The 18,890-nt window shown below is 42.8% G+C and overlaps 1 protein-coding gene across 1 annotated transcript in view; it reads left to right on the forward strand.

Moving 5' to 3' along the window:
* Positions 1-18,890, forward strand: part of NECAB1 (N-terminal EF-hand calcium binding protein 1) — a 144,409-nt gene that overhangs the window by 63,414 nt on the left and 62,105 nt on the right. The window contains exons 4-5 of the mRNA XM_024201565.2: positions 14,058-14,083; positions 16,443-16,540. Coding sequence (XP_024057333.1) covers positions 14,058-14,083; positions 16,443-16,540 — 124 coding nt within the window. The remainder of the gene's footprint in view (positions 1-14,057; positions 14,084-16,442; positions 16,541-18,890) is intronic.

Below are 18,890 nucleotides of genomic sequence, written 5' to 3' on the forward strand. Positions count from 1 at the left end.
CCCCCCCCCCCCCCAAAAAAAAACCCCTTCCTTTTCGGCCCACAGCTGTTTCGGCGGGGCGGCGCTGGGCAAGGAGGGTTTGTTTCCGCGGTGCGGGCAGCGCTGGGGTGGGGGATGTGTTTCGGGGGGTGTAGCAGGGTGGTTACCCCGCTCCTGCCCTGAAGGGCTTAAAACAGCCTTGGGGGAGGGCTGTGGCAAGGGAAAAGCTGAGCTGATTGGGGAAGCCTCTTCAGCTGGGCCATGCCACAATCAGGCCCCAGCTGGCCTGTATAAAAAGGCTGTGAGCCAGAGGCCCAGAGGAAGTCTCTCTCTGCTTGTAGAGAGAGAAGGGTCTGGCTGCTAGGGAGTTGAGCAGGGTACTGGTAGTGGAGCAGGGCTGGGGAAGGCTAGAGGAGCTGGGGAACTCCAGCCTGGAAAACCCCCAAGCTGCGGACCTAGCTAAGGGCCTAAGACCGGTACCAGGGCTGCAGAGGGGCAGCCCAGCTATAGAGGGAGGCAGCAGGTCCAAACCCAACCTTGCCTGTGATGAGTGGCTGATATACTGCAGTCTACCCCAGGGCGCGGGGGCTAGTTAGTGACTGGCAGTAGCCTTATACTGAGGTGAGGTGGGGATTAGAGGATTGGGGGTTCCCCAGCGAGAGGAGACCAAGAGCCAGAGTGTGGGGGTATTGCCAGGGGGTAGCACCCCAGATCAAAGGGCACCGGGGTCCAGGAGGGACACAGAGCCAGCGGCAGTGGGACACCGGCCTGCAGAGGTCGCTCCAACGGCTGGATAGGCTAATTCCCGAGAAGACCAGCAGGAGGCGCCGCCGGGGTGAGTCCTGCTTGCTTACACGGGGGCTGGGCAGGGATGGGGTTCGGCGGGGCTGGGTGGCGCTGGGGGAGGGGGCGTGTTTCAGCACGGCTGGGGGGTTTCGGCCCTCAGCTATTTTCTTTGGAGTAATATGGCCCTCGCCGCTTTACGAGTTGTGCAGGCCTGCACTATGACCCCCACACATGGGCGGTGGGTATTAAAGGCCGGGGCAGGTTAAGCCTTCCCTGCCCCAGGCCGTGGCCCCGTGCATGTTCCCCTGGGAGGCCCCACCCTCCTTGCCCCTCTACCCTGAAGTCATCTTGGGCTCAGCTTCAGCCAGCTGCCAGGAGCTTGGACCCACCGGCAGCCAGCAGCAGCGCTTGGGCTGGCCTGCAGGAGTGGGGGGGTGCGGGCCAGTGGACTGGCCCAGTTCTCAGGGGGCTGGCAGCTTGGTTGGGTGCTGAGACCAGGCCGGCGCTCCGGGGGGCCAGGCCGGCACTCCGGGGGGCTGGCAGCTTAGCCAGGCACTGGGTGAGTGACGGGGTGGCTGGTATTGCTGGGGTGGGCGGGCTGGGGCTCCTCCGGCTGCAGGGTGGGCCTCGGGGCTCCAGCTTGTGGGGGGGCGGGGCTGATGGGCTAACCTCCCCAAAGGGGGGGTTCACCACCACCCATGCCCCCACATCTCTCTCCACAGTACTCCTTCCTAGACAGTCATTTACCATTTTGTATGTGTGCAACTGTTTCTTCCTATGTGGAGTACTTTGCATTTGTCCTTATTGAATTTCATCCTATTTACTTCAGACCATTTATCCAGTTTGTCCAGAGCATTCTGAATTTTAATTCTGTCCTCCAAAGCACTTGCAACCCCTCCCAACTTGATATCAGCCACAAACTTTATAAATGTACTCTCTATGCTGATAACTAGTCTCTGGGAACAGTTTTCCAACCAGTTTTACACTCACCTTATAGTAGCTCCATCTAGATTATATATCCATAGTTTCTTTTGAGACGATCATGCAAGATAGTTTCAAAAGCCTTACTAAAGTCAAGATATACTGCATCTGCTGCTTCTCCCCCATCCACTTCCCCTTAGTGGGTATCAAGAAGTCAGGCAGGGGGGAGGGCTAATAAGGTTCCTTTTAAGAGTGTGACTCTTTACCATAGTCACTTGACAGAACATACCCATAGCTAATACAAAAGTTTCAGTTTTGAAATAGTGATGAGGTTTTGTATTCTTACATGATACAATATTTTATGCCTGACTTTGCAGCTGGCAAGTATCAGACATTGTTTGATCTTTCATCCCAATAGAAATGCAGAAAATTAATTTTTAGGGCTTTCCATAGACCCCTTTTTGCCTTTGAAGACTCTCTCATCAGGAGACAGTATGATGGAGGCATGTGGCAACATACCAGAAATCTGATTGGGTTAGTGAAGAGAAAGACAACTTGGACAATGCAGTATGAATGCTGAGTCCCTATTAATACAGTTTTCCAACCCAGAACACAAGTTCACATGCATGAAGAAAACCAAAATGTCACTAATTAGCATCGCACACAATTGCTGAAAAGGGCAGGTTACATAAAATGTCTGATATTAACACATTGGCTCAGAAAAGGATCAAAGTATTCATTGAACCTTACAAAGTTTTGTTATGCAAGTGTAAGAATCATGTACATGTCAAACAGCCTTAAACCATCCATTGTGTGATGCCTCACACTTGCAAATTATCCTAGAGAAGAAAATGAAATTCTTGATTTATGCTTATGGCTGCTAAGTAACTCAAAGCTGCAGTTCAGTGGGGAAGAATGAGAATAAAATTACTGTACCTAGGATACATCCAGCAAGTGAACATTTGAAGGGCTGCCCAGAGGATTCAGGGGGGCTGGGGTCTTCGGCAGCGGGGGTCCTTCTGCTCTGGGTCTTTGGGGCACTTCGGCGGCGGGTCCTTCACTCGCTCCGGGACCCGCTGCCAAAGTGCCCCGAAGACCCAGAGCGGAAGGAGCCCCCACCGCTGAATTGCCAGAGCAGAACAAGCTCCGGGTCTTCGGCAGCGGGTCCTTCACTGTGTTTGGTGGCACTGAAGGACCTGCCACCGAAGACCCTCCAAAAACTCTTGTGGGGGCCCCTGTGGGGCCTGGGGCAAATTGCCCCACTTGCCCCCCCCCCTCTGGGCGGCCCCTGCCTTTCAGATCCCCTCATGGGCACCTTTGCCTGCACTAAACCAAGATGCAAGGCCTCTTTCATGGCCGCACGTTAGAATCACAGCTTGAGCAGTTCCTCAGATATTAATTTCAGTTTGTTGGAATTTTAAAAGTTAACCCATTTACTCTGGGCCATCCAAACCCTTCCTTGTCCCCAGTTTTCAAAGTTCCAAAACACACCATTCTGAAAGCATGTCTTTTTGCCATAATAGTAGCTCTATGCACCACTGATTCATTAGGCCAGGTTGAGATACATTTTCTTGGACAAACTCTATGTACATATTTTCAGGCTGTGACTAATTCTGAGCCCTCAAACCCAGCCTTAATTTTATTGTAAATGACAAGGAGCCCATGCTTCCATCCAGTGGGAGTCTCTGAAATAGTTTTTGGTTACAGTGAATAATTTCTGGCGCTCATTACAAATGCAAATACTCCCGCTAGTGCCTTCTACACTTGCACAGTAATTGTTCTAATAATGGCATCCTTGGGAAAAGTTGTCAGAAGATGACAAGAATATCTGTCAGGATTACAAAATAAGAACTGCCATCAGACTGTAACCAGGTTTCTTTGTTCATGATTGACAGGAGGACACAGTGTGATAACTGCATCACCCACCGCTGACTGAAATGGGCCAGTGGGTAATAATTCTTGAAGATTTATTTTAAAGATACTGGGCCACATTTTCAGCTCCACTCTGCTGTGCAAAAGGAACAGAAACTGCATGCAAATCCCCGGGGGTGAAGAGCTGGCATAGCCAGCGTCAGAGCTATTCCCCTGCAGACATGGCATAGAAGTAGTGCTGGGGATATGTGATGGCAGGCACATGGACAAAGTACAGTGCTGCCCAGCTACCCCCACATAGTGAACAGTCACTTGGGGACCTTGCCAGTTGGAGCTATTGTAACTTATGCCTAGGCTACTCTAAACTATGTGAGGGATAGAGCAGAGTTGGGCAGAGAATCAAGGAGCCATAACCACCTTCCTGCCACTCCCACTCTGTTGCACTGAGCGGATCTTGGACACAGCAGAGAATCTGTCCCTCTTTTAATTGTCATGAAAGGTACCAAATTAACATTCCTGATGATCCAATTCCTCTGTGTGATCACAAGAGAGACTTGGCAAACTTTTCCTCACTGTCTTTCTAATGTGCCCCAAACTTGCTCCATACTAGAACCGAGAGGATACATCAGGCCTCTAACACTGGGCAAGTAGCAATGTGTCATGATCCAGCCCTCTGATCCTGTGGTCCAATCAATCTGCATTACCCTGGAGTTTAGTGTACTACACTTATTCAATACAATGGCATACAAATAACACAAGATGATAGTGACTCTGCCAAGCCTACAAAAAATGTGCAAGTTAGTGCCAGTTGTGAGGGTTACTGAATGTAAACTATAAAACTTCAATAGTTCAGCAAAACTTTAAGAATGGTCAATATTTATCCCTTACCTGGTTTTCCATCAAAATCAGAGAGTCCATCTGAGTCCCATGCTGCTGCTGACATTCTGATTCCATATGCAAGAGGATTTACAAGTGCCCAATAAAGTTAAAGGGAGAAAATATTGAACTCCGTCATCTTTTTTCCTCCCAAATACAATATGGAAATAAGACAGGCTTTACGAAAGCAGCAGAATGGAACACAAACAGTCTCTCCAATTTGCTGAATTGCAGTTGATGGACAAATACTAACTTTTCCTTAAAATTTTATGGACCTGTTGAAAAGTTATATGTACGTATTTAACATTCAGCAACAAATAGACTGGAAAAAAGTATAATAAATGAGGTGATGCCACCTTTTAAAATTGGGTCATTTTGCTTAAACTTCACTTCAAGCATGAATTTTGCAGCAATATTCTCATCAACTACCAGAACCAGAGATTAATATTTTATACTGTTTGTCAATAGGGATTACAAACATTCAGATTATATATAGCATTGATTTTAGCTCTAAAACTAAGTGTGGAGGAAAAGGCAAGATGGTAATCAGGATGATCTGATTTTAAGGTCCAATATTTCATGAACCGCCAAGGCTACTAAAAAATTGCTATACACAATAATGTGGACATACAAGATGTCAAAGCTCATAATGTTTTGCGCAGCTCTGATGCTGATACAGCTTCTCTGAACGGGGTGCAAATAAAGCTGGTTGGGAATTTTCTGTTGGAATGATTTTCCAAAGGAAAACGCAATTTCTGCAAATCTGAAATTTTGAAGAGGAAAATTTCAATTTTGAAGAAAAGTTTTCAATTTTCCTCTGGGAAAAATCTAAACACAGTATTTTGCTTTGAGGCAGTTTTACCCAAATTGGAATATTTCATTTTGTTGTCCTGGCCCAAATGTTTTGAATCAGTTCAACAAATCATTAAACTACATTTTTCTATCAGCACATTGCATTGTGGGAGTTGTAGTTCAGGGCCCCATTCTTTCCACTGGGCCATGCTCCCAGGAAGACTATATCTCCCATAATACAACATGGCTTTCCCTCCAACCAAGCTGTATGGTGCATCAGGAGAGTCATATGACTCTAGGAGCATCAGTGAAGATGTAGTCCTACCAGGGAGCATGGCCCATAGAGGAGAATGGAACATCAGGCTCCCAACCTACAACTCCCATGAGGCTCTGTGCCACTACTGAACAGTGCAATTTAATGTTAAACTAACTCAGACTGAAGCATTTCAGGTCAGTTCAATAAACCAAAACAAAACATTTTAAGTTCAGGAACACTGAAATGTTTTATTTCAATCAAAAATGTTGAAACAAAACATTTTGACACTTCCAGATAAAAAATGTCTAGAATTTCTGAACTGCAAAAATTGTGAAATTTGAATTTTTTGTCCCCATTTGGGGGGACAACTACTGGAATTTCCCCTGGGATAAAAATTCCAAATTCTGCTCAGCTCTACTTTCAGAAAAGATATAGATAGTCCTTGTTTCCCTCTTTGTGTTGGCTCTGTAGTCATTGTTGAGGACTTTACTTTTTTTCATATGTGCAGCCATTTTTTATAGTTCTCTTAAGGCTCTTATTAGCATCATAGATATATTTGGAGCTTTGATGACTAGACTGATGAAGTACTAATTTAGCATAGTCAGCTGCATAGTCATTGCATTCTTGTGAATCACCCTCTGGTGCAAGGGAGCAGTTTATAGTGTATATTTATAGGTTTATTTGGTTGTCTGAGTATTGTATATTATATTGTCTCAATTCATTATTCAGGACAATTTCATTCTCTGTTGTAACCACATCACACAGAGTGATAACTAATTATTCGAAGGCTACGTCTGCATAACAATAAGGGATACCAGCCCCAGAGTTCCCGCCACTACCACAGTGAGCATAGGATCATGAACACTAGGAAGAAACAGATGAGTCCAACTACCAGAATTAAACAATAATCCCCTACAGCAGAATGACCGCAGAACACAAAGAGATTTTAATAACTAAGCAATGAATTTCTAAACCCTTATTATGAGACTATAGTCATTGGTAGCAAAATGTCTAAATGACGCTGGCTCATGAAAATCTTTGAAATACTATTCAGAGTTTTCAATAAAGTCTGTTTATGTAATCTTCTTTACATCATTATGTCTACCTTGTGCATAACTGCTTCCTATAATGAGCAAATGTAAATTATATTTCCCTGTGCCAGCAAAACTCACTGCAGCCCATGGAGATCCTGAATGCAACTGCCCGGTGCTGGTTATCTGCTGGGGTGGAGGTAGCTTTAATCCCAACAAGATTCTGTGTGAGCTTAGGTGGTGGATATTCTAGAGTAGCACTGAATCAGTGCATTAGCCAGGCCCTCTTTGTGGGAAGCCCTCATAAAGGAGGAGCCAAGAACAGGTTGCAGTTACTTTGCACTGCCACATCTTGGATTCCTGGAGAGTCTACCATCAGGGACCTCTGCCAGCACTTACCCTCACTGAATCTAGCTCAAGGGTAGACTGGTCTTTTATTGGATATTAGGTATGTTCAACTATGTAATGTGGGTGGGGAAGAGTATTCAAAAGAATACCTAAAATAGTCCTTAAAAATAACTTCATGATATTAGGCACAGAGGGTTTTAAGAGAGAAAGTCAGGCAGGTGAAAAATACTGTTTGTAACAGGCAGCAGAGATTCTGAAAATAATTGTGCTGATGTGACATGTATGCTCTCCACTATACACTGTGCCTAGTATGCTCATCATGAATCAGAATGATTGTAGTGTTGGAATCAGAATGCCAGTCATCTGGAAAATATTGTAAATAACATATGTTCAGCATTACCAGACTGGAGTCTACACTATGGCGTTCCTTGGCATGTATACCAATGGGAACATTGAAAAGTTGTGCACTGCAAATCTGAGTTATGTTGCAGACACAACCCTGTGCTGAGCATTTTCCACCTCTACCCCCCCCAATCTCCTCTAAGTCCCCAATTACTCACATGGGATTCTGCAGCTAGCTATGCCTTTTTGGGAAGAACAAAATGTTCTAGGTTTACTCACGCCTGTGCTGATTGAAGATACAAATTATTAATGTTGATAGTATCTAACAATCACAGACATACAAAATTACAGGGACTCTGCCCTGAAGAGCCTACTGTTTAACTCAGTCTGGACACAACGGACAATGGGACTTCAATGGGTAGTAGGTACAATAGACAAGGAAGGATGGTACAGTGATTTGGGCACTAGTGTGATCCCTAGGTTTGATTCTTTGTCTGCCAGAGCCTTCCTGCATGACCTTGGGCAAATCACTGTCTGGTTGTCTCTCATTTCCCCATCTGTAAAATGGGGATCATAGCACTTCCCAAACTCACAGGATTTTTGTGAGGATAAATATACTCAGCGACTGTGAGGCACTCAGATAAGTACCTCAGATAGAAGGAAACATCAATCAGTATGAAAGAAGTGAGGTTTAAGGAGTGAGGTGCATATACACTGCACCTATTCTTCAGCTGGACAAAATTGGTGGCAGTGGGTTGGTGTGAACAAGAGCAGTCAGAAGGTGGTTGTAATTTCAAGAGAAAGGTGGTGTAGACACACCCCACTAATACCTAAAGAGGCCATGCTGAGGGTGTGTGTGCCTCTGCTGATGTCCCCTGGTGAGTTAGGCCCCATTTAATGTTCTTCTCCCTGTATTGTGCGACCCTGGAAATTGCCTTCTGTTTGCCCTTATATAATATGGAGGTTTGCCCTCATACAACACAGAGCTAGTATGTAAAAGCCACTGATGACTGGCATGGACAGGAGGTGTGGGAGTGAGGAAAAGTTGGCAAAGCAGCTAACCATCTGCTCCTAAAGTTGGATCCACTCAGAATACAGATAGTGTTCATCAGGGATGGGGAAGGGTGATTTTGCAGGTTAACCTGAAAGGACCGCACTGATGAAGAGATAAGGGACTTTTCTGGCTGTAGTATGGGAGTGAGAAGAATGTACCATCTCCTCAAGAGTAGGAAAAGGGAAACATAATGAGAGTTAAGAACTTACCACATGGAAGAGAGGGCGCTGCTGCAGCCAGCTTTAGCAATGACATAAATTAATGGAGATATCCCATCTCCTAGAACTGGAAGGGACTTTGAAAGGTCAGCAAGTCCAGCCCCCTGCCTTCGCTAGCAGGACCAAGTACTGATTTTGCCCCAGATTCCTAAGTGGCCCTCTCAAGGATTGAACTTACAACCCTGGGTTTAGTAGGCCAATGCTCAAACCACTGAGCTATCTCATACCTCTGCCACATTCAAAAGGCAGGCTCAGAAAAAGTTCCTGCAAGAGGGCAGGCCTCTGCTGAAGAAAGTCAGCAAGAACCAGGCAGTCAGCATGAAAGGTGGGTTTCTGGAACGGGTACATCTCCTCCCATAACTTATAGTGTGGCTCAAACAGAAGTTATGGGCTTGATGCAGAAATAACTGTGTGAGGGTCTTTGCCCTGTGATATGTAGGAGTAGGATTGCCACTTCTGATGTACAAAAACACAGGATATTTGGGATGATCTGGAGCCCATAAAATTAGACAGCTGTTAGCATATATTGAGCACCCTTACAGATTTCCTGGAACAACTACTACAAAAAGGATGATCCTGGGAAAACCTGAATAGGTGGCAACGCTACGATTGAGGTCAGAACAGATCATCATAATGTCCCTTCTGGCTTTAAAATCTATTATATTCAATATCGCAATCAAGAGTGTCACCTAACAGAGAAAAACCTGGGTGTGAAGTGCAAAGTAAGGATGCATGTAAATAAGGGAATTTTAAGTTATTTAAATAATGTTCTTTCAATTATTAAAATTCCTGCAGGACAGAAAATCTGGACTTCCAGGTATTGAAAATAATATAGCATTTCAGCCCTACTTAAAAGAATCCCTCCATTTGATGGGATGAAAATGAGTCTCACTCCATGATTAGCTTCAGGAAACAAAATGGATTTATCTGCCTCTGTACTCTTCCTTTAACTTTTGTGAATTCCCATATCTGTAAAGCATACATTTTCACTGAAAACTGCATTTCTGAACATCCTTCTGATCTTCATTTTTATTCTTGGAGGGGTTTTTTGTTATTGCATTTTTTAATCTTTATTTTAAGAAATTACCAAGTAGAGATGCATTAACAACAGAGGACTGTAGACCAATTAAATTTCATTCAATGTACTGGAAGGGTAACCAACATAAGTAAAAAATGACTGACATTAATACAATAGATAAGAAGATTGTGTACCACTAAGTTGATTCAATAATGTTCTACTATTTATTATTTCTATTTGGTGCATTAGTAAAGATAGTAGGCTGACAGTGGTACTAGGCTGCAGAGAGAGAGAGAGAGAGGGGAAGAGAAGGAAGAAAGAATGACAGAAAGATAGAAGGTATCAAAAAAGGAAAACGTTCCTTCTGCTCTACAGTACAGTATGCTTCAGGTTTTATTTTTTGCCATAAGAAAGAAGTGTCTGGATGCTGAACTGTTAGATCTTAAATTACTTTGGATTCTTTAGTTTTTGCAAGCTAATTTAATTCCTGGTATTTCACTGGATTGACACCCCCAAGACCTAGAAAATCACTTCTAATAGCTTTATCCCTCTCCCTGTAATTTTCACTCATTTTGTAAAGGTTTCAGTTGCATACCCAACAGCTTGTAATTGTGGCAATGAGACAGAAGTTTCCTTCGATAAAAAACATTGAAAAATATACTAATTTAGGGGAAAAACTACAAACTGTGAGCAAGTGTCAGTTAAGGTCAGCAATCCTGCATGATGTGTGTAATGGGGAGTATGTTTTAATAATAACCTCCATTGACTGTTAAAACAACACTGCACTTCACAGTCCCTACTGCATTACAGCAGAAATACATAGCAAAAACATGATCCTGTGAAAGCTCCATTTAATTCAGTGTAAAGATTCTTCAACGGAGCAAATATGCTAATATATCAGAAGCAAATGATAAAGGGAGATAGTCCAGTTTGGACTGTCTGTCGCTTCCAGGCAGAGAGATTAAAAAAAAAAAAAGATTTCAGGAGCAGGAGAAACACAGCTAGATGACAATAAATATATCTAATGGTTCAGTAAAGTAACTCAAACCAATTTCTAATCCCGAAATGGAAAGAAACGCCTTCAGATGGATGTTTTCTTAAATCAACTAATTTTTAAACTATTTATTTAGGAAATTTTAACATGTTTATAAATCCTTGCCATGTAAATATAAAAAAAAACCATACACACACCAGTTAGTTTTTGTTTACAAAAACATTATACAGAAATATAGTCAGAGATTTCTATTTAACAGGGTGTTATATTACAGAGTGAGCATCATTACAACTATAATATATCCTTTCTAGTAATTTTATTAAACTGAGCAAAGTGTCCATATGCACATTTAACAGACCAGGCATGTCTATCAAATGTTGATATTCAAAAAATAAAAATAAAAAAATTGCACAGGTGTGCTGGGGGGGTTTCTGAAGATGGATGTACTTTGAGTATGGAATTTAAAGTAACCAAATGTCTTTTTGGTTAGGTATGGAACTGATGTGTTAATTTTCCATAACCACAACCTCCCATATGTTTGAACCATTTCTTTACTGTTGAGCATTTTCTTTTTCCACTGAGAAGTTATCAGTAGCTGAGAAGCTTGTAGCAGATGAGAGATTAATTCTTCATTTCCTCTTGTAAAGCACCTAACTTTAAAGCCAAGCCTAAACAAGTGCTGTGTATTAGTTACAACTTTAAGAGCTGGCCAGAGCGTCTGAATATTGCGCAGATCCCTGACCAGGGAACCAATGAAGAAAGAGTGCAACCTTCAAGCATGATCCCTTCTATTCCCCCAATCCCTGTGATAGCCCCTCCTTGGAGAAGGAGAGGGAATGCTGGGGGTTGGAGGCAGAAAGTGAAGGACCAGGAACATAGAGGAACATACATCCTTCCCTCATCATCACTACCCACTGCTCCAGGGTGGGATTCTCTGTAGAAGCTAATGCTGATTGAATCCCTGATGTGAAACATCTCCTTCCTCAAGGGGCAGCAGGGAATGGCCAGGCAGTGCAGCTAGGGGTCAGAGCTGGTGCAGGGACCCAGAGGAATCTTGGGGGCTGAACCCCTGCTTCTCCTGCAAAGCAGAACCCCGCCCCCTGATGAAACAATACCGAGAGTAAACTTCCTGAGCCACTGTTGACTGTTTTCCCCATATAGGAGACAATCTCAGTCTTTGTAATTAATGGAAGGAAGTTCTATCATGAACAGAGCCAGGGACTGGGTGTTAGGACTCCTGGGTTAAACTGGCAGCTCAGCCTTGACTCACTGTGTGATCGCCAAGTGCCTTAGTTTACTAGTCTGTGAAATGGGTATGTAAAGGTGTGGGCAGTCCCTACACATCCCCTTACCACCCAGTATGGCGCTACCGGTGTGCCCCTCTTTAATTTCACCCAGTGCAGCAGCAAAAGATTTTCTTTAGCCACCCAAGGCAAGAAGCCGTATTCACAAAAATATCATATCCCCTTTTTAATCAGGTTTCAAGACAGGAATCATTGTAACAAACTGTTCATCAGGACCCTGGTTCAGGGCTCCCAAACTTACAGTCCACTCACCAGTCTCCAAGTCAGGTTAGGCTTCTCTCCTGGTGCTTGGAGGCTTATCTACACACCAAAAATCACAACCCACAGCAGCAAGTCTCAGAGCTGGGTCAACTGACTTGGGCTTGCACAGTGGAGCTAAATATAGCAGTGTAGACATTTGGGCCCAGGCTGAAGCCCAGTCTCTGAAACCCAACAAAACCCCGAGCCCAAGCCTCGCCTACACTGCTATTTTTCCCCCGCAGGGTGAGTCTGAGTCAGCTGACCTGGGTTCTGAGACTCCCTGCCATGAGTCTTTTTTTGTTGCATAGGTGTACTCAGAAAGCAACCCTCACCCATTGCAGCCTACCTGGCTTCTATTCCCCACTCTACTTTGCTCGGCTGAGTCAACTCTGCTTCCTGGCCCTGTTTATATGGCTCAGCCCTCAGGGTGGGGCAGGGCCTCCTTAATTATCTGCAGGCTATCGGCATCAGCCTGTCCCTGAAAAGGGTACTACACTTTCATAATACTTACCTACTTCACAAAAATGTGATGTGGCTTACTTGGGGTATGTCTACACTACGGGATTAATCCGAATTTAGATAATTCGAATTTGGGAAACAGGTTGTATAAATTCGATTGTGCGCGGCCACACTAAGCACATTAATTCGGTTTTTAACCACATTAATTCGGTGGTGTGCGGCCACACTACCCCATTAATTTTAACCACATTAATTCGGTGGTGGCGGCCACACTAACCCTAATTCGAATTAACAAAATCGATTTTGGCGCTACTCCGCTCGTCGAGGTGGAGTACAGAAATCGATTTAAAGCGCCCTTTAATTCGAACTAAATGGCTCTGTTGTGTGGACGGGTGAAGGGTTAATTCGAATTAACGCTGCTAAATCCGAATTAATCCCGTAGTGTAGACCAGGCCTTGTTTGTAAAGAGTTTTGTGATCCATGGAAGATCCATGACTCCAAATACTATTGTAAGCACCACAATGTATTTTAGATATTAAAGTACCAGTCACAATTATATTGAGGTACCGATACTACAAAGTGTACTTTTTAGGAATCATTAAAAAAGGGATAGAGAATAAGACTGAGAATATCTTATTGCTCTTATATAAGTCCATGGTACGCCCACATCTTGAATGCTGCAGACAGATGTGGTCTCCTCATCTCAAAAAAGATATACTGGCATTAGAAAAAGTTCAGAAAAGGGCAACTAAAATGATTAGGGGTTTGGAACAGGTCCCATATGAGGAGAGATTAAAGAGGCTAGGACTTTTCAGCTTGGAAAAGAGGAGACTAAGGGGGGATATGATATAGGTGTATAAAATCATGAGTGGTGTGGAGAAAGTGAATTAGGAAAAGTTATTTACTTGTTCCCATAATATAAGAACTAGGGGCCACCAAGTGAAATTAATCGGCAGCAGGTTTAAAACAAATAAAAGGAAGTTCTTTTTCACACAGCGCACAGTCAACCTGTGGAACTCCTTGCTTGAGGAGATTGTGAAGGCTAAGACTATAACAGGGTGGAGATGGATGGCAGGAGAGAGATCACTTGATCATTACCTGTTAGGTTCACTCCCTCTGGGGCACCTGGCATTGGACACTGTCAGTAGACAGGATACTGGGCTGGATGGACCTTTGGTCTGACCCAATATGGCTGTTCTTATGTACTAACAAGGAACATAGGAATTGCCTTATTGGGTCAGACGTGGTCCATCTAGTTCAGTATTCTATCTCCAACAGCTGCCAATACCAGATGTCTCAGAGGAAGATGTAAGTCCTCAGCAGTAGACACATGTGGATTGATCTGGCCCTCAAAGGTCTCACTCTAGTCCCTAATAATTAGAGATTGGCATAACTTCTGAAACATAAGGTTTTTATCCTTCTGAAACTACTTTATATATATTAATTGTTGTAACTCTGGATATTCATGTTATCCATATAAGTGTCCAGTCACTCTTTGAATCTTACTCCTTACTAATAAAGCAAAAGAACAGTGATTAATTATATTTATGTATTCTTATCTTTTCAGCAACCTTGACACAGAAGAACTCTGTGGTAAGTTCCCTTTTCAAAGACAGCCATACAACAAGACTGCAACAGGCTTGTATTGCATGTGAACACATCATGTGGATTGAGCTCAATTTTCTCTTTGATAACATGGAACAAGTATATAAACTACATGGTCTGAACTCCTGGGAAAAATGGAGATGGCTCAATGAACCTTGAAGACTAAATTGGAATCTGCTAGAGAATTCTGCAAAAATACTTCATGAATATTTCTGTCTCATTATTTTATCATTCAAAAGTGCTTTTCTCTACTCTACTTTATTCCCTTATTGCTGGACAACTTTTATTCCAATTATTCCATTACTTCCTCAAGTATAAATGCTTAGGCAACATCAGCATTTCCAATGGCTTTGTTACTCTCCTCCAACTTGACAAATTCTGCCAAATCTTAATCAAGTCAAACTCCCACTGGCTTAAGAATTTGCCCCACAAAAGCTGTCCACCACATGTGCTTCCCTGAAAAGCACTTATTTTTGTTCCTGAGCTAGTTTCACAGCATCTGAGTTAATAATGCTGCTTGCAGCACAAGAAGCACACAGTTCAGAGTAGTCCTTCAAATCCACCCAAATTGTCAAAAATCAGTTATTCTTGTAAAAAAAAAAAAAAAAAAAAAAAAGGGGAAATTTGGGGGGGGGGGGGAGGCATCAAAGAATAGTGGGAAGAGTGGTATGTGTGCATTTATATTTTTCTAGGGCTGATAGCATGGAAGCCTTTTAGGAGGTCACTGTGAAATACCCACAATCATCTGAATGCCAGCATGTTTGCATGTAGGTCTAATACAACACTGTGACCAAATGTGGGGAGAATGAGTGATCTCTTTAAGGTGAAATGCAATGAGTGCATGGCTGAAATAACACAAGGCCAGATCCTCAGCTCAAGTCAAAGGAGTTATGGTGATTTACAGCCACTTAGGATCTGGCCAAAATTATCTACAGCTGACCTCAAAAGGGAGGATAATGGTTTTGTGTCCTTTCTTTACTGCTTTGATTTATAGTTTACTGCTAATGATCGGCTTATTACATCTGCAAACTGTGCACTCACTTAGGCCCCAATTCTGCAGTCAGGCCCATGGAACCAGACTCCTGTTCCATTGTCTGACTGTAAGTGCTAAATGCTATATGCCAGTGGTTCTCAAAGTGGTTCTGCATATATCAGTGGTTCTCAAAGCCGGTCCGCCGCTTGTTCAGGGAAAGTCCCTGGCGGGCCGGGCCGGTTTGTTTACCTGCGGCGTCTGCAGGTTCGGCCGATTGCGGCTCCCACTGGCCACGATTCACCGGTCCAGGCCAATGGGGGCTGCGGGAAGCAGTGTGGGCCGAGGGATGGAGCGGCGAACCATGGCCAGTGGGAGCTGCAATCGGCCAAACCTGCGGACGCCGCAGGTAAACAAACTGGCCCAGCCCGCCAGGGACTTTCCCTGAACAAGCGGCAGACCGACTTTGAGAACCACTGATATATGCAGAATTTGGCATATAAGGTTTAAAGGTATCCTGTTCTTCCTATCAACTTTGATTAAACATGGACTACATTAGCTACTCTCATGACATCTGATCTTTCCAACATCCTCAAAAATCTCTTATAAATTCCCAGCAGTTTGTTTTTCATCTTCCCTGCTTTGGTCTTCATAATTCTGGAACTGAATTCATCTGAGCCCTTTGCCCTGAAAATCCGAAATAGCCACATGCTCACTTCAATGATTTTTTTACAGCTTTTCCATATTTTATTTCCCTCTCCTCCAAATAAAATGCATCTTCATCTCCAGGATATTAAGTCACACTACATTCCACTTATTTTTGTGAATAATGAGGCAAATAATTGAATTCAGGCTCTAAGCAATATCACCTTCTGTCGCTAATTTCTCCTCAATCTTATGTATTAGTGACTCCACTGACTTTTTGTTTCCTTCTCATCTAACTAAAAAACTTCACAGGGTATGTTTGCACTGCAATCGGAGATGTGATTGCAGCATGCATAGACGCACCAGAGCTATTTTTCATCTAACACTATGGTACAGAGATATTAATTGAGCTGTCAAGCCGCAATTGACCTCAGGGTCTCTCAATTCATAATCCTATGCCCTATTCACTGTACAATCCCAGTTCCCTCAAATGAACATATAGTGCTGCTAAAAGAAAAACAAATGTAATTATGTTAATTACTTTCCTTGATAAAATAGAATTTTATGGGAAAGCTCTTCAGTTTCATCCCATACTGAAAGTTATGTAGGGAAGTATATATTGCCATTATACTCAGAACATGGTGAGCTGTTTGTTACATTTATTTTACTAGCTGGGTCTAATACCTAAAATCCTAGATGAAAGGTCACTGGAGTCATGATTTATTCTTCCAGAATATTTTTCTCGGCATTTGGGAGAGTATGAAAATGTGCTGTCTGCCTTAGAAGACCTAAATGTTTCTATACTGAAGGCAATGGACAAAACAAAGAAAGTAAGTGGAAGTTATATTCGTCTTCTACACAATATTTTGAGTCTTTTTTTCTATTGTGATTTGATGTACTGGGTTTTAATTTCATTATTCACAAAGTATTTGATAACTCTTGTTTAATTATTTCCACACTTTTGTTGTTTTATACTAGAGGAGAAACAGGCTTCTTGAAATGGTCAAAATACCAAGGCATTAAAGTCTAGGTGCAAGGAATTTGTAGTTTCAATCCATGCAAAATTACCTTTTTGAATGACAGACAACATGACCTTCAACTCCTAATAATGTAGGGTGTTCATATTCCATTCAAAAGATCCTGGATATCATAAAGGTGCTGCATTCCAGTAAAAATGGTAATGTTGTATTAAGCCAATTACCTGAGCATAGAATGAGAGAAGCACTAAACGCAGCTTTCAATAGTTTTTAGGATGTGTTCAGGAGCAATATTTACAGTATGGCCAGTTGCAGATTTATAGATTTTAAAGCCAGAAGAGGCTATAATGATAATTTATAATTTATAAAAGGGTGTCATAAGGAGGAGGGAGAAAACTTGTTCACCTTAGCCTCTAAGGATAGAACAAGAAGCAGTGGGCTTAAACTGCAGCAAGGGAGGTTTAGGTTGGACATTAGGAAAAAGTTCCTAACTGTCAGGGTGGTTAAACACTGGAATAAATTGCCTAGGGAGGTTGTGGAATCTCCATCTCTGGAGATATTTAAGAGTAGGTTAGATAAATGTCTATCGGGGATGGTCTAGACAGTATTTGGTCCTGCCATGAGGGTAGGGGACTGGACTTGATGACCTCTCGAGGTCCCTTCCAGTCCTAGAATCTATAAAAAAAAAACACATGCCATGGAATCTTTCCCAGTAATTCCTGCATCAAGCCCTAACAGCATCATATAGACAAGAGAAATATGGGGATTCTCATCAGTACCATAATTACAGAAGATGCCATCTCTTGCATCAAGGCTTTTCCAAGAGTACAGAATGTATATATTTTAATTGACCAACTGACATGTACAACAGCCAGAAAGTTTATATCTTACTGTGCAGGGGTTGACTCACCGCCAGCACCTCCTCATGACTGGGTGTGGTGTGGCATCTCTCCGCTAAGATCTGCTGCTGCTAGTTGCTCTCTGCAGTGGCCTGCTCCTTCCTGTGACTTGGCCCTCCGGCCAGGTCACTTCAAAGTCTCTCCCGCTCCCAGGGTAGTCCATAAACAGAAAGCGAGGGGTGTTAACACAAAAAAACGGAGTTAGTAAGAGAGCAAGGAACGCCTCTCTCTCAGGGTGTCTCAGGATCTGGCTCTCCCTTACCTCAAGGAGGGACTATCAGGCAGTGGTGGTTGGGGAAGTTCCTGCCTTTCCTCGGTGGTTGAAGGTCTGTTCTCTTCCCTGGTCCGCCAACAAGTGAACTGGTCTGCACCCTTTTAACCCTTCCTCCAGCCTGTACCTGTCTTACAGGTGTGGTGGGGCTGGGCTGACTAAGCCCAGAGCAATGTTTTAACCCCTTGTTGTCCAGAGTGGTGTTTGCATACCCTATTACATTTACTTTTTTAGAGCATGATCCAGGGAGGTGCTGTGCACCTCCAATTCCCAATGAAGTCAATGGGCGTTGAGAGTATTCAGCCCCTTGCCAGATAGGGGCATTAATAAGGAATATCTGCATTTATTCTTTCTGGACATAAGCCTAAATATAAACTGCTTGATTAGCCACATGTACAGGATAGTGCTAAAGGCAGAACATGTCATCTGATAATTACTGGATGTAAATAGAATGCTGCACTTAAGAATTACTTTGGAAGTTAATTACATAGGAGGAGTCTCAGTAGAGTAGTAAGAATGTTGTGAAGAAAAGCATTACTGACTGGAAACAAAACAAATGGGAAAATCTGGGATATTAATAAGTGTTACATTTGGCTGCCTCAGCAACTCAATTAAAAACATTAAAACTTGCCTAGACATTATCTTGACTTCAGATTCATGCTTAGTGGTTTTGCTTTCCCCAGGAGATACACTGGACAGCACACTCCACACAGCACCATATATTGACAGTAGGGCTGTTAAATGATTTAAAAAATTAAATCACGATTAATCACAAGGCTTAAAAAAGTTGTCGTGATTAATCACACTGTTAAACAATAGAATACCATTTATTTAAATATTTTTGGATGTTTTCTACATTTTCAAATATATTGATTTCAATCACAACACAGAATACAAAGTGTACAGTGCTCACTTTATATTATTTTTATTACGAATATTTGCACTGTAAAAAAGAATAGTATTTTTCAGTTCACCTCATACAAGTACAGTAGTGCTCTCTCTTTATTGTGAAAGTGCAGCTTACAAACATAGT

This window comes from Terrapene carolina, unplaced genomic scaffold (assembly GCF_002925995.2).
Source record: "Terrapene carolina triunguis isolate 2854851 unplaced genomic scaffold, T_m_triunguis-2.0 Scaffold58, whole genome shotgun sequence".
NCBI lineage: Eukaryota > Metazoa > Chordata > Testudines > Emydidae > Terrapene > Terrapene triunguis.